We start from the raw sequence: 16,014 nt of genomic DNA, 5'->3' as shown, positions 1-16,014 counted from the left end.
TCATCACTCATTTAGTTTGCCTGGAATGTGGTTGGCCAAGGATGAGCTAGCCTCTATTTTTCAGTTAATTATTTTCATAACTGATGCCAAAAGCCTCATAAACTCCTTGGGAAATAGGGAACGGGCTGAAATAAATCATAAACAGAATATGTTATAGCAGGAGGAATAGAAATGCTTTATATTCCTTGTGTTTCTTATAAATATAAAATAAGACATTTATCTCAATTCAGCTTCCAGAAAAGAAAAAAAAAGCGCCTGGTATTATAGCAATAGTTAGAAGGTGTGTCTTTCTGTAAGACTCTAATTCAAATAAAAGTTTTGCATGTAAATAAATGTGCTCATATGTCATAATGGATTGTTACGTTTTTTTGTAAAGTCACCGTGCAATCTCATAGGCAGCACAGGAGAAGGTTGGCATGTGATCAGTACATCCTGAAAGGGCCTGGTTTTGAGGCGCCTGTGCATTTACATCCCACACGTTCGAGACGAAATCTTCTAATTATCTCGTCCCCTGTCCTCCTATCTCTGTTTCCTGGTGTTTAGAATTTAAAAACGTTTTTTTGAAATACTTTTCCCTGTTTGTTTGTTTGTAGGATAGAGAGAGGGAGAGAAAAAAAGAGAAAGGAAGAGAGAGGGATATTTATGGAGCTGCTGATTGTTGCCAATAGTGACAGATTGAATTTTTTTGTGTCTCGAAGTGACGTGAAACCGTTACAGCTTTTGCACTTGATAGGATGAGTGCAAGGACATAGAACATGAGGAAAATAGAAAGGGGTGTAGATTTTCTCTGTCTGTTTTTTCCTTTGCCGTAGTTTTCCTTTTCAGCTGAATGCTGCATTCTCCTTGCCACATCTCCCTGCTCCGGGCTCCATGGGGCCGCCACTGTCATTCATTAATTCAGCTGCAGTCGGCATACGTTTATGCGTGGAGGTGATTTCAAAGGCCGCGTTCTGGGGTTAAGCTGTATTCAAAGCAAAACTGATTGGGAAAGTTCCTGATGTGTTTGATGATCAGAAAGAGAATGGCAGCTTTTTTGTGGTTTTCAGTTGGTTTAGGTTGGCCTACATGCACAAACCTTTGTACATGAGTGAGTCTGTGTGTGTGTGTGCATACATCTGTGCCATTTAACAAAATAACAGAGAATGACAATGAAGACATAATAATTAAAACAAGGACAAAGTGAATAATAAAAATGCACGAAATAATAATTCTGCATGGTGTTTTGCTACCATCTGTTTCATACAGTAATATCACAAACAAATTTGATACCCGTGACATTTCTGCACTTCACTTACCTCATATATCACGTTATGTATTCACGCTTCCTTTAAAGCTGGCGCCGTTCTCTTTGGTCTTTTATTCCAAGATTTGTTTTGTCCCACATGCAAAAATATATAAAGCCGTCCTACCACTCGCATACCGCTCGTCTGATCGGGTGAGATGAGGAACATGATCATTACGGCGAAATGATTGTAATCAGGGAGAAAGGAAAGATAGAGGCCCTGTGCCGATCTCAGACGCTTCTATAATCAAACACTAATTGCTGGTGGCTCGTGCAGTAATAAAGGAGTGGGGGGGGCGGGGGACGAGGCGGCAAGAGGGGTGTCATGTGTCATGCTTCTGATATGATAGGATTTTTATTCATTTATTTATTTATTTACTGCTGCTTCCTGAATACGTATTCAATAACTCTCTCCTGATTTAGTCATCGACGGCTAGCACGTGCTTCCTGTGTAGAGCATGAAGCCAACCACTGCAGCTTTTCAAATGGAAGCTGAAGACACTTGGAGAAGAGAGCACTAACCACCCTGATGTGTTACATGAATGGCCAGTGCCACAATAATGACTGTCTTGGACTTCTGGCAATGGTGGCGTCTCTGGCACTACTTTGCCAATGGTTGGACGAAACCTTAGACAGCTGCACCACTTAGGAGCCTGAATGGCTTTTTCAAAAGGGTCACAGTATTTTGACCGTCATAAAATAACTTCTTGCCTTTATTTTTTTGTGCACTTTTCTACAAGTAAGAAAACCACCATGAGCTTTATTTCCAGTCCTGTGAGTAAATTATCGTGGATTATGTCCAGTTTAAGACTTGAATGCAGCTCTTTTCATTTCTTTACGGCAGCTACCCGATGGAGCAAGGATATCACTCGCAGCCTTTATACCCTTCACTCTTTCTTCCAATTCTTATCATCGCTCACTTCCTCTTCACTTTCACTCTCACTTTCAGCTCCTTATCTCTTTCTCTCTTTCTCTCTCTATCTCTCTCTCTCTCTCTCTCTATCTCATCTTCTCTTATTAAACATTCAGCTCTTTGGTTTTCTTCCACACTAGATCTTTCTCTTCCTCTCTGCCCTTTTACAATTAATATGCAAATAAACGTACACAGGATCTCAGACTTCCTGTTTAATGCGCTTGAAGTATCGTAAAGGTATATACGCTTTGAGCATGTGTGCATGTTTGTGGTCAGCGTGTGACCAAAGGGGGGCAGGGAGGTAGCCAGTGTTCACTGAGAGCTGTGTGTGTGTGTGTGTGTATGTGAGAGTCTGGAGGAAAAATAGGGCTCTTTGTACAGGGCGGTAAGCTTTGACTTTATTCACTCGGTTAGGAGTCGGCCGACGCGTCCTCTCCTTGAACAAACCGCACATTCATCTGCAGACTCTGGACCTCTGACTCTGTGTGTGTGTGTGTGTTTGTGTGTCTCAGACGGACGTTCTGTTCACTAGCCCACATTCACCAGAGACACCCAATCCTCTTGTGTGTCTAGCTGATGTGTGTGTGTGTGTAACATGGCTGTCAGAACAAATTTTCCAGTTTAAGTCCTATTTTAAGTTTTCCTATTTTAATAACTTCCTAGTTGAAAAAAGACCTTGATTTTAGTTTCTGAAATGTTTCAACTAAATAATGCTTCATATTTGTTGTTGGACTGTTTTACCATTTCTGTTTATGTACAGTATTTGAAGTTTCATATACACACAAGTATAATGTAACGATAATCGCCATCACTCAGAAGAGGACCGGTTTTCTTTTGAGTCTGGTTCCCTTTCAGTGCTTCTTCCTCATGTTGTCTCCGGGGTTTTTCTTTACCAGCGTCCACTCTGGCTCGCTCCTTAGAGATCTTAATCTGCATACGGATCTCTGTAAGGCAGCTTTGTCACAATGTCTGCTATCAAAAGCGCCATACAAATGAAATTGCATTGAGTTGCAAAGCTCCAGGGTCCCAGGGTTAATCCTGAGCTTGGGTTACTGTCACTAGGTGGATTGGTTACAGTAAATTGCTCTTAGGTGTGCAGGAGTGTGTGACTGTGTGTGCCTGTGTGTCGCATGGTGCTCCGCATATGGCTGGCATCACATCCGGGCTTTATCAAGACATCCGACGCTCGGCGTTCCCGGGACAGGCTCCACCGCGGCTCTGACCAGGATATAATGAATAAATGAATAAATTGAAGATAAGTGGAAGATGGAATATTATGTAGATCTTGGGCGGCATAATAAATATTAAATGTGGCTAAAGGTTTGATGGAATGCAGCTGCCTTGATGCCTCACTGCCTGTGCTGCCTCATCAATCAGTGTGAAACAAACGAAATATCAGCGTCAAGAGACATTACGGTGGAAATGAAATGAATGAATGAATGAGCTGAAACATGAAACAGTACGATAATTCATGGTATTGTTTGGTTTTTACCTATTAAGTGATAGGAACATGTAGTGTGTGTGTGTGTAGCAGATTGTAGGCTCATTCATATTCGAAGGCATCACTTAAGTAGTGTGTATTTCGGCTGTCCACTTTTCAGGCTTCATGCATCTATCGAGGTAGTTGTTAAAGCAATATCTCAGGTTGAATGCTTGTAGGATTTATTTTAAAAAAATCATCATCTTGACCAGCGGTTCCAAATAGAATTAAAGTCAAAGCAAGGTAAAATATTTTAAGTTTTTTTTTAACTCCTTTTCTGAATGCACCATTTCAGTGTCTATGTAAATGAGCTACTCCTGAGCCACACCCTCCAGATAACAACTCCTGAGCAACGAGACAGAGAACAATATGACCTCACAAAAGAATCTAGTTGGTTTGTTTAAGCACCGCCCAATCCGAAAATGTGAACCGGAAGAAATGTTTTTTTTTGTTTTTTATTTCCCCACATATTTTAGTTTGTAGACACATAGTGGATGAGGGGGAAATCGTTTTAGTTATGTATCACTATTCTTTTGTGTGACAATTCATGATTTATTACACTGACACGATTTTTAAAAAGATTTCGTTTTGTTGTTGTTCCTTTATAAGCATAAAGGTGGGGCGTTTTTAACTGTTCACGCATTGGCAGGCAGCACTGCTCTTTGTGTGGCGGGAGAAAATAATTTGCTATATTTGTTTAGAATTGTAACACAATTCTAAAAATAAATCTGGATATTAAAATCGAACACAGTTATTGGAGACCTTATCAGAATGTCCAAAAATGACTAAATAGAACATTTAGCATAATGAATCCCCTTTAATAGGTTATTTCCTGTCCTCCTGTCGATGTCATGGGCATTGTGTTTTGCTTATTAGTTGCTTACTGAGGTTAAGGTTGAGGTTAGTGTTTTTTACAGTGCTAGCAAGACGAACATTATGTGTATGTGAGAGGCTGACTTCTGGCGTTGACATTTATTGTTTTTGATGGAACTATTTTTCTTTCTCTGGCCCAGTTGCCTGGGTAACTGTTTGCCATGGCTGTCCATGAAGCAGGAGAGGTGTGAGGTCATCATGTCTCTGTCATAGGAAAGAACAAGGGAGGAAGGATGAGCGAGGAAAAGCTGGAGGGTGTGTGTGTGTGTGTGTGTGTAAAAAAAAACTTAATGTAGGGCGATGATACGACACATGCAGGAGCTGATGAGATGCTGCAGTGTAGCACCGTGACTCGCTTTCCTCTGCTCCTAATTTAGGATCACATTATTACAAACATATCAGCATGAATGCTGCCACTTTACTCCTCTCTCTGACACACACACACTTTTCACGCTCATTCATACAGTCCACCTGCAGCTCTCTCATTTGGCAAAGCACGCATGTCGCCTGCTTATTGGTCTATCAGAGTAAAAGTATTCACAGGTGGCTAACCTCTCCTCTGCTGACCTCTTCAGCTCGATCTGATTACAGGATTCCATTAAATTAATCTGCCAATGCAAAAGGTCAAAGCTTAAGCCGTGCAGATTTGCATAGCTACTTCTCTGTTGTTCCTCTCGGCGTGGTGATAAATGAAATATAAAATGATGGTGCTTGTGTATGAGTAGCGTTGCAGCTTGACAGGGCAATGCAATTACTGTCGAAACCATTTACTGGTTCGCACTGTTAATATTGAGTTTAGTGCAATTATTATGCATGGATTCTGTTTTTGAAAAATATGGAGAGAGAAAGAGCTCGAAAGTGGGATAAATAGGTGGAGAATGTTTAGAATGTTAGGCTGTGCTAATGATGCTGCAAGACATGCGCATGTGTTCGTACATGTGTGTTTGTGTGAGTTGTGAATAGAGGGAGTTCAGATTCCTGGCCCGCTGCCTCTGACCCAGATTACAGGACATTAAAGAGCTCCTGGGAGCGCACCGATGCTCCATGGTATCCGTGGCTGGGCAAAACTGCAGGCTTGCACAGGCACGAGTTTAGCACAGTGTTTGGAGGCCAACGGTACAAAACCCATGGCCTACTTATGCACAGTGGTGCAATGCAGGGGGTCTGATACAGGGGATGAAAAGCAAGACTGAACACAGGTCGAGACATTTCACTCAACTGACAAATATCGTGAAATATTATGACTTATGACTTATTGGTGTATATTTATTTAAGTATTTCAGGTAAACATTTTAGATCTTTTGTTCTGGTCACTGATCAACTATAACTTTAAAAGCAGCATTACTGTTAAAACCGCCTAGATTGGTGCCATGGATTGGACTTGTTGTCCATGGATGCTTGATCAGAATTTGGAGCTGGTGGAATTTAAAGGCCAGGTCAGCAGCCTTGAACTCTTTGCCTGCTGGGTACACATGTGTGGTGCACTTGGTGTTCTGGTCTCTTTTTATTGTGGCCATCATTCCTTTTTTTCAGCAATTTTTGCTGCTTCAGCTTTTTCTATGGGATTGAGCCAGACAGCTTGGCCTTCGCTCCCTAGGGGCATAGATGGGCCTTGGGTGCCCCTGATTCTGTCACTGGTTTACTGGTATATAATTAGGGTCACCTGGTGGTGGTGTTAATGTTAGGGCTTTAATGGGCTGCCTTATATAGCGAGAGCATTTACTGTATAGTGATCTAGGCACCATGTGGGATAGGCTTTAGTGTTCTAGAATCATCCTTATGTACAGTGAGCTTGTGTGGAAATTACAAAAAGTTTGAAGAACTTTTACTTTTACTTTTTTTTTTTTTTGAAACCCTGATTTTCTCTTCTAATTTAGACATAGCCAATTCCTATCCATCTTTCTGTTAGGGCACTCTTACACCAAAACAACAACTACATCCAGAGAGGGCAAAGACTATCACATGCGAGACATGTGATGTCTGCCGGTTGCCTGTTTTCAAACTGCTACTCACGCAACATGAGGTGCGGCTTAACAAACCGAGAGAAAATTTATTTCTGCCCCTTCTGCATGCGGGAGCTCACAGAGGCCCATGATTGGCTAGTGCTACTATGATTAATGTGAGACTGTGAGTATGCTGTCTCTCATGACCCCAACAACCCCCACCCCCTTCCGCCCGCCACCCCCCTATCCATGAGAGAACACGACCAGTCTGATGTCTAGACTCCCGGTCTAGATTACTTTTGATACTGACACACTCTGTCTGTGCCACTATGAAAAGTATGATATCTCAATGCACAGAATAATTAATTCTTCAGGTGCAGTCAATTCCAGAATTATTGGCACCCTTCAATGATTTAAAACAAAGTTCAGTCAAAGAATAAAGTTAATAAAAATTATTTCTGCAAAAGTGTTGTTTTGCCGTCATGATAGTTAATTATGGACAACATATATGTGGTAGAATTATAGACAATGTTTGATTGAAGACTGACAGTGTTTCTTCAACATAGAAACAATACTGTACATAAAACCCAAGGTCTGTGTGTCTTTGGGGACAAAACCACTCTTAATATTGTATATAGTGTCTAGGAACTTAATTGTCTATGGCTGTTTTATTGAGGTATAAATATGACGTAGCACACAGGGAACATTCTTTGCTCGTCATCAATATGGATAAAACTAAAGAGCTCTCGACTTATATGAGTAAAATAAGTGTTGAGCTGCATTAATTGGAGCATGGTTACAGAAGTAGGTATTAAGGACGCACTGTCAGAGCTGTGGTGAAGTTAAAAATGTATGGGACTGTTCAAAATTTGCAGAGAAGGGGACTCATCCACACATTTTCCCACATACAGTGAGGAGTATGCTACGAAAGGTAAAGAATATAGTTGAATCTTAAAGTTTCAGCATTTTAAAACCATCGGTGAGATGCCACCCCAATGAACAGAAGCTTTTTGGATGAGTTCCATGTAAGAAGCCCTTCCTGAGACCAAGACACACACTTTAGCATCTGAACTCTGCCAAGCAGCGTTGGAGTTACTACTGGAATTGTGTGTTGCAGTCAGATGAGACAGAAATTAAGCAGCATTATGTTTGGTGAAAAAAAAAAAACAGGGACTGCATACAAAGAACATCACCTCGTACTCACGGGAAAATATGATGCTGGCTCTGAAGCTTATGGGTTGTTTTGCTGCCAGTGCTCCAGGGGCTCTTTTTAAGGTCAGTAGCATAATGAATTCTATTGAACTCCAAAACATTTAGTCAAAAAGACTGAAACTTGGCTGTAGTTAGGTCTCTCATCAAGACAATGAAGCACATGTCAAAATTTACAAAAATTGAACCTTTGTTATGGCTCTCTCCAGATTTGAAGAACTACTGAAAATCTGTGGTCTCATTTGAAGAGGGTCTTTAACTGAAGAAACCCCAAGAATCTCAATAAGTTGGAAATGTTCTGCCTGGAAGAGCGGTCCAAGACTCTCCGCAAATATTCTTCAAGCTTTTTAAACAATACACACGGATCCTGAGCGCCAGTTGAGGCTAAATACTGAAATATGGGGTGGCATAAAAAAAACCTGCATTGAGAAAATGTGTATTACAGAAAAAAAACTTAATTACAAATTCTTTTGAACATAAATGGACATGGGCTCCACGTTTGTTTAATACTCATTGTATGTGTGATTGTTTTAGTTATTTTAAATAATTTTAGCTTTCATTTTTTGTGAGCCAGTAATTCTGCAGTTAACTGTACAGTAAATGCGATTTACCTGTGTAAATTAAGGTAACAGTAAACAAATGAATGACAAATAAAAAAAATAATTGATGTAGTGATTAGAAAGTATGTGTTAATGTGTATTAGAGAAAGGTAAAAAAAGGTAATTCTTGTGCAAATTTTATATAAAAAAAGTTTTAAACTAAATATGTTTGCATTTAAGATGGTCAAATATTGCCGTAAATATTGCTTTAAACTATTCACACATTGACAGGCAGCACAGCATTCTCTTTGGCCAGAGCAAACAAAATATGAAAATACTGAATCAGGATGTCAATAGTGATATTTTTTCAGAATCGCAATATAGATCAATAATATCGTATCATCTCTGTAGTCCTTGGTAATTATGATTCCCATCTCTAGTGTGTACTGTATATTCTTGATATAAGGATCTTTGGATTGTTTTAAGGCTCTACTTTACTTGTAACATATTGTAGGTGAATTGTGCTCTTTAAGTTAATAAGATGGAACTTCTTTTTTTTATTGTCAGCAGTAATCATGTCTTGGGTCATGTTTTATTGTCTCAGAAATGACTGTTTTGTCTGAAATGCATGCTGTACTGATTTGGTAATGAATTTAAATGAAATGAAATGAATTCACCTGAATTATTGAAAGGGCATCTTTTCACATGATCGCACAATTCTGCACTGACAAACCCGTAGCACTGCGCTTTCAACCTCATCCAGTATCGGTACTTAGCAAATGATGTTTGTGGATTCTATTTGCATGTCTACTGTAAAAGCTGTAGTCTTTTGAACTGTTTCTTAATATTTAAGACATTAACCCCCTTCTCAAGTCGCTCCCTCGGCTTCATGTGGCCCCTGTCTTTCTCGTTCCCACTCTCACACTCTTGTCTTTCTCTCTCTCTCTCTCTCTCTCCCCGTCACTCACATCAGGGGTGAAATTGTTGATTGGCTCTCATTAACCTTCTGACTGCATCTTAATTATTTCATTAAGCCTCTAACAGCTGATCTCAGGCAGAGACTCGGGTCACTCACCACACCCGCACTTTCTGCTTTTTCTACTCTCAGGTTCGGTCTCCTTACTCTCTGCCTCTCTGCCCATCAACAACCCTGAACGAGGTGTGTCTCGAAAACCATCAGCTTTCAAATGACTGCACGATCTGCTAAAGATTATGTGACAACACTTGCAGCTTCAGGCTTTTATTATTTATCCGCTTTGCCCACTAACTGCCAACATCTGACAATAGTTATCAAACCGGCACAGATGCTGCCACTATGATTCAGTGAAGTATGTTTCACAGAAGACGATAAGGCTTTTTCTTTCTCATCGACTTCCTGCTCGTTTCGAGGATGTTCACGCTAAGCACTTTTTTCACGCAGTTTGGTGACACAGTTTCAAGTGGAAGGCATCTCGTGGTGTGTGTCTGTCTGTGTGTGTGCATTTCAGTCATGGGGGCAACTATTAATTTTCAGCCTTTGCACACACACAACTTGTGGTAAAAAAGAAAGCACTTTCGCATGCCTTCTGTGGCTCATGCATATTTTACTGGAGATGAGTTGTGTAAATGGTAGAAGGCCACGATAAAGGCATCCTCTTGCGTTATTTTGATTTAAGCCACACTGCTGTCACAGGAGCTGTTCTAACACTCACTGTCACATCCAACACGTCATTATTTATTTTTTGTCACCAGGCATGACCCAGCATTAAAAAGAAAAAAACAAGTGAAGCAATATGATAGAGTTTATAGTGGCTGTGTTTTATTCTGGGTGCAGCTGCTTGGAAAGGAACAACCTTCAAAAGGGTCTCTTTCACTTTAAATCAAAAGTAACCTCTAGAGACATCATCATGTGCCAAATCTTTAGTTCTGTATCTGTTTATTCACTGTAGCTTACTTTTTTTTTCTGATTGTTAGAGGATACATCCTTAATTAGAAGCCATGTTAAATACGTTTTAAATGTTATATTGGCTACCCTTCAAACTCATGCTAATCATGCTTTAATGTGCATGTGGTCGTCCAGATGAAAATATGATGGATAAATTGGACTCGTGTATAAAATTATGAATATAATTTGAGGAATGCAAAAGTGCATTGTGCAAGTGCAAAACAAATGACATCTGATTCTTATAGAAAGTATGCTAAAGTACTAATAATTATATTGTAAATAAATATTCTTTTATTGGTAAGTCGATGACTGGGTTTAAACTTCTTATCTAGCTAGTTATTAGCTAGAGATTAATGTTGGGCTGTGTTCATATTACAATCCATATTGTTTAAATCAGATTCTTTGGTCTGGATGTTTGAGTCTGAATTGAGTCACTTCAGGCTGGTAATTTAAATGTAGACTTAACCACCTCAATTAGCGTTCATTAGCGTAGCAATATCTATACTATGCAGCCAAAAGTAATCCCCACTGCTGTGTTAAAAGCCTTTGCAAAAGATTGCAGGTTATTACAAAGGCAAAAAGGGAAGTAAATCTGCAGATGTTCAACGCGCTCAGATGAGATGAACACATGTACTGTAGAGCTTCTGGCCATCGACAAACAAGAGATTTTTTTGTAGGTTGCACAATCGATTAAATTGCACAGCGCTATTTTTTTGTTTATTTTATTTGTAGGCCTACATAGTTTTTATAATATATTTTGCACTCTTTTGTCATTTACAATTTGACTCAGCACAAAACTACGTTTATGGCGTATAAGCTTGTAAACAGTTTGGTAATCACAGCTTATCTATACAATCATCACTTTTCTCCCTTATTTTCTCCATTTAATGTTCAGATTTTTATTTTGAAAAGGTCACATATATTGCTGCAGTAAGGGACTTCTTTCGCTCAGCCTGGACTACGGCTGTGGCTCATTTGTTAGCTCATTAGCTAATCAGTTTTAACCACAGAATGGCTGCTAAGCTATGAACACAAAGAAGAGTATTACTTTGCTAGGAGACAGTTCATTTACTTATTTTTCTATGTAGCTTGTTCCTCAGTTCTAGTTGTTTCAAAGTTTCAATTAACCACAGTTTGGAGTATGCTGAAGTGGAATCTGCCTACGCAGAGAAAAAAATATTTCTGTCATCAAAACTGACCGAAATAAAGGGATCCTATTCCAGGAGTATGTTTTTTTTTTAGGTACTGTAGCTGGTTTCTGATTGGAATGTTAAAAGTTGAAGACACTGAGCACAACTATGTCTGCATCCTACTGTATCACATGACATATTTGTTTTCTTAGTATTGGATTTGAAATGGCATACAAAATTGAAAAAAAAAAAAGTTTTGAATCAATCTCCGAGCGGATCTTAAATCCACAAAGGAGACTTTTACAGAACGGCTTTTATTTCATCTGGTTTTGGTTGATACAGGTTTTATTATGGTATTGATTGAGATAGGGAGTAGATTGGAAGTCTGTGCATTGTCTTTTTTTCTGCTAGGATACTAGGATGATGCTATATGCTTATAAACTTACTCAGGCTGCATTTAGTGCACATATCCAGAAAACCATAACATCTCATTATGTTTTAATGGCTGGTTTTTCTCTAGGCAGACTCGCATATTGATTTTTTCCCCCTCTATTGTGTTAGGTGCTTTCAGTTGCCTGTTGCCTGCGTATGAGTGTCTGCGAATGAGGAAGGGAAAAGACAGGGCCATTAAGATGTTCCTAGACGTAGCATTTGTTAAAATTAAAATGAAAGATATCCGTGATAACTGCAGATCTGGACAGCGAACACTAATTATGTAACGTTTTTTGTCTTGATGCAAATTATGACCCGGATAGGCAGCACTGCGCTATATTGACCGAGGGTTTGCTTTATCCTTCACATTTGTGCATATGGAGTTTGCTTGCTTGGTTTAGCCTCACTATCCAAAGCCATGCAGAGTAGGCTAACTGGCATTTCAAAATTGTCTATAGTTTGTTTCCGAGGATATACTGTAGTAGGTTCCAGGCCAGCTGTGAGTAAGTTAAATATCCCTGACTAATTTAAGTCTAATGTAATCTTTTTTCGTTATTTTCACATTTTCCGTTAGGACTTTCTCAGTGTTTCTGTATAAATCCAACTGAGGGAGCATTATGTACGAGCTTATTTTTTTTCCTAATGGTTTGAACCTGTGTAATTTGTGGAACTGGTCTACTAAGAAAACTTTCCCTGCCCCATTTCATCAGCACCACCAGCAGCCTGAACTGTTACCACAAGGCAGGTGGGTCCATCCAGTCATGCTCTTGGCACCAAATTCTGACCCTACCATCTGCATGCCACGGTATCAGTGAGGCTGTGCCAACAGTAGCCTCAGATTCCTGGTGTTGGCAGACAGTACCAGAATTCGGTGTGGTTTTCTGCTGTGGTTGCCCATCTGCATTGAAGTCCTACTTGGGTGTTCTGAAATGCTTTTCCGTACATCACATGTGTACAGATTGTCTGCTTGACTTATCCTGTCAGTTCAAACCAGCCTGCTCATTTTTCTCGATCTTCGCTTATCATCACAGATAAGTTCAGCTCACTAGAAACCTTTTGTGTTTTTTTTCTTTTTTTTCGCACAATTAAGTGTTGTCGATAGAAATCTCAGCATATCAGCAGTTTCTGAAATACCCAAACCATCCCATCTGGCACCAACAACTATGCTGAGGTGTTCTGATGTTTCATTCTCTTAACCCCAAAGAGGGGAAAGGTGTTGATTAATTCTTTAATTAGCATGTTGTTTGCATATTCATAGACCATTACATTATTTATGAGGGTAAAAAGGTTGGAGATGTTTCTTGCCCCTTGTTCCCATTTTATGAAAATATTATTTAAGCATTTCAAAGTTGTTTTAATTACGTCTCCAGAGGTACTTGCATATGTTAATACGGAATTCTCTTGTGCTTCATTTTCTCATTTGATTTCTGATACTAAAATTAGTACATCATTCTTCCGCTGAGGTTAATGCTTCTCTCTGTAGGTTGCTCTGTCCTTATCTCTCTGCCAAGTTCCCTGTGAGCTTTTGGTCTCAGGTCTAATGGAAGACTATACAGGCAAATCCTATAATCCATCTGGAGTGGGTCAGTGGCCCAGAACCTGTAACACTTAGTTGGTAGAACACTGAGTTCCTGTAACGCCTGCTTTATTTAGAGCTACATTTCATAAAAATGTTTCATTTGAGGGAGAGAAGAGATGGACAAAAGCAGTTTTCAAATGATATAAAATGAGGAATTCTAAAGATGAGTATTCACAATAGAGTCCATGGTTTGGATGTACTGAGAAGATCTATCAAGGCTGGTTCATATATCTTATTTTATTTAATGTATCCAGTGTACAGTGGTATTATTATAATTCAAGGACATATATTATGTACCATAAACAGTTTTATTCTTATAACGGTATGGACTTGTAATATATTATTCTTATATTCTACTTTATATCTTTAGATCTGTTATTGGACATTTGCATTCTATTATATTTAAATACTATCCACGAGCTTACAGTAGTTGTGTATGATTATAAATGTTTAACTTGATCCATTTAGGCTTTAGTTTAGATTTCCACCACTGTCTCTTATTCTTATGGCTCACACATGAGAAAATGATATTGACGAGTTTGCCTTCAGTGCATTTCCTGAAATTTAAATAAATAACATTCAAGATTTCTGCCATGTCATCTAATCCTAGTTTTATGGCTGTTTAGTGTCACTGTAATGTACAGTGGTCTTATGTATAAATACATTCAGCTCTTGCTATTTTAACCAGCTTTGTTCTGCTTGCTTCATGCACAGATGGAGAGAGGCAAGCAGAGGGGACTGATACCAGTCAGAAGAGAAACTCACGCTCCTCGGACAGCCATCACAAGAGTGAGGACACCAGCGATAGCCGTGAAGATGATGCATCAGTAAGAAATCAAATGGAGTGTATAAAAGTTTATGGAGTAATATGCCTTGACAAATTGAGTTGATTACACCCGAGTGGTTTAGATTAATTATCTAGATAAGCATTAGAAATAATTATAAAAGGATTGCCCTTATTATGCATTTTTGTCAATTTGCACTATTCTGAGGCAAAATCCAGTTATGTCTAAAACAAGGATATGAGCAGCATATTTCAAAGAAGCGTGCGAGCATATTAAAGTAAATTCCGTTCAGGAAAAGTATAATGTTTAAGCAGCAATTTGAATTTGACTAAGATAATGTGCTATTTTTCCTTAAATAGACAGACACCCTAAAAGAATGTTCCTAAGGATATTTAAAGAAGCAACAGGCATTTTTAATTCTGTTAAGCAATGAAAAAAACAGGACATGGTCTGCTCTATTCTCATTTCAACTGACTCTTTATACCCTGTGATATTTATGCAATTCTTTTCATGATTGCATATGGCTCTTCAATATTAAAAAGCAACTAAGGCTAAAAAAAGAAAAAAATGTTTGCTTAAGGAACGGCAAGGTGACTTGCTGGTTAGCGCTGTTGCCTTGTACCTCCTGGGTATGGATTTAATTCCCGCCTCGAGGTCTGTGTGCATGAAGTTTGTTCTCCTCATATTTGGTGGGTTTCCTCCGGGTACTCCGGTCTTCCTTCCACAGTCCTAAGACATACAGATTAGGCTTATTGGCGGTCCCAAATTGTCTTAGTGCATAAAAGAGTGTGTGTTTGTGGGTTCCCTGTGATGGATTTCAAGTCCATGGTGTACCCTGCCTTGTCTCCTAGGATGGTCTCCAGGCCCCCCACGACCTGGTGTGTAAAGACCTTTACAGTAAAATAATGAAGATTTAAATTTTTTTTAACAGCATTTTTTTTCACACAGCGTAGATGGAAATCATATCAATGGATATAAATTTTACCTCCAATTGCAAATTTTACCTCCAATATAAATTTTACTGAGGCTTTATACCCTTGCAGTAAAATCAGAATGTCCCTGTGCATTATGATTTTCGATTTTAAAAAATCATGATAAAAATATGAAATAATGTTGGTTAAAAAAAAAAAATAATAACAGGAATAGCCAGTTTCTGCCTGAGATATAAAGGGTCAACTACAGTAGTGTACATCTCATTTGTCAGGACTTTGATGGATGAATTTGGAAATAGTGGAGTGTGTTTGATATGATATTAAGTCTCATGTGTGCCACTAACTGAATATCAGGTCACTGCCACAAAAGACATTTGAGGACATGTACATTCCTTTTCTATTCTACCGTTAAATGATTGATAGCCTGATCTTCCTCCTCTATGTGCTCTAAAAGTCAGATATTTCCATACCTCCCTCTTCACCAATGAGCTGCTACCTTTCTCTCCACCATACACACGGCTCACTCTGTGGTAGCTACATGTGCCTTTTATTCTGCTCGCAGCTGAAGGCAAAACATCTATACAAACATGACTAAGCAAAAAATCTACAAAATGGGTCCATAGGCAAAGATGTGGCACAGATACATATGATCATGCTTTTGGTTGTTTTCAGTTGTTTCAATGACCAAAAAGAATAATATAGTAATATGAGCATTTTGTAAAACATTTTTGCTGTGTCATTGCGTGTTTCTTCCCGTGCTTGTTGGGTTTCCTCCGGGTACGCCTGTTTCCCCCCACAGTACCAAAATATGCAGTTAGGCTAAATTAAGTTTCCGAATTGCGCATAGTGTGTGTGTGTGTGTGTGTGTGTGTGTGTGTGTGTGTGTGTGTGTGTGTGTGTGTGTCCTACAATGGGCCAGCACCCTGTCCAGGGTTTACCCCACCTCCAGGTCCCCCATGACCCTGTATACAGGATAAAGCGGTACAGACGATG

The 16,014-nt window shown here is 39.2% G+C and overlaps 1 protein-coding gene across 1 annotated transcript in view; it reads left to right on the top strand.

The window, feature by feature from the left end:
• b4galnt4a (beta-1,4-N-acetyl-galactosaminyl transferase 4a) overlaps window positions 1-16,014 on the top strand; it is a 149,500-nt gene that overhangs the window by 22,637 nt on the left and 110,849 nt on the right. Inside the window, exon 2 of the mRNA XM_053491208.1 lies at window positions 14,019-14,131. Coding sequence (XP_053347183.1) covers window positions 14,019-14,131 — 113 coding nt within the window. The remainder of the gene's footprint in view (window positions 1-14,018; window positions 14,132-16,014) is intronic.

Source organism: Clarias gariepinus, chromosome 2 (assembly GCF_024256425.1).
Source record: "Clarias gariepinus isolate MV-2021 ecotype Netherlands chromosome 2, CGAR_prim_01v2, whole genome shotgun sequence".
NCBI lineage: Eukaryota > Metazoa > Chordata > Actinopteri > Siluriformes > Clariidae > Clarias > Clarias gariepinus.
The sequence above is the reverse complement of the archived record's forward strand: the minus strand, read 5'-3'. Positions and strand labels throughout refer to the sequence as shown.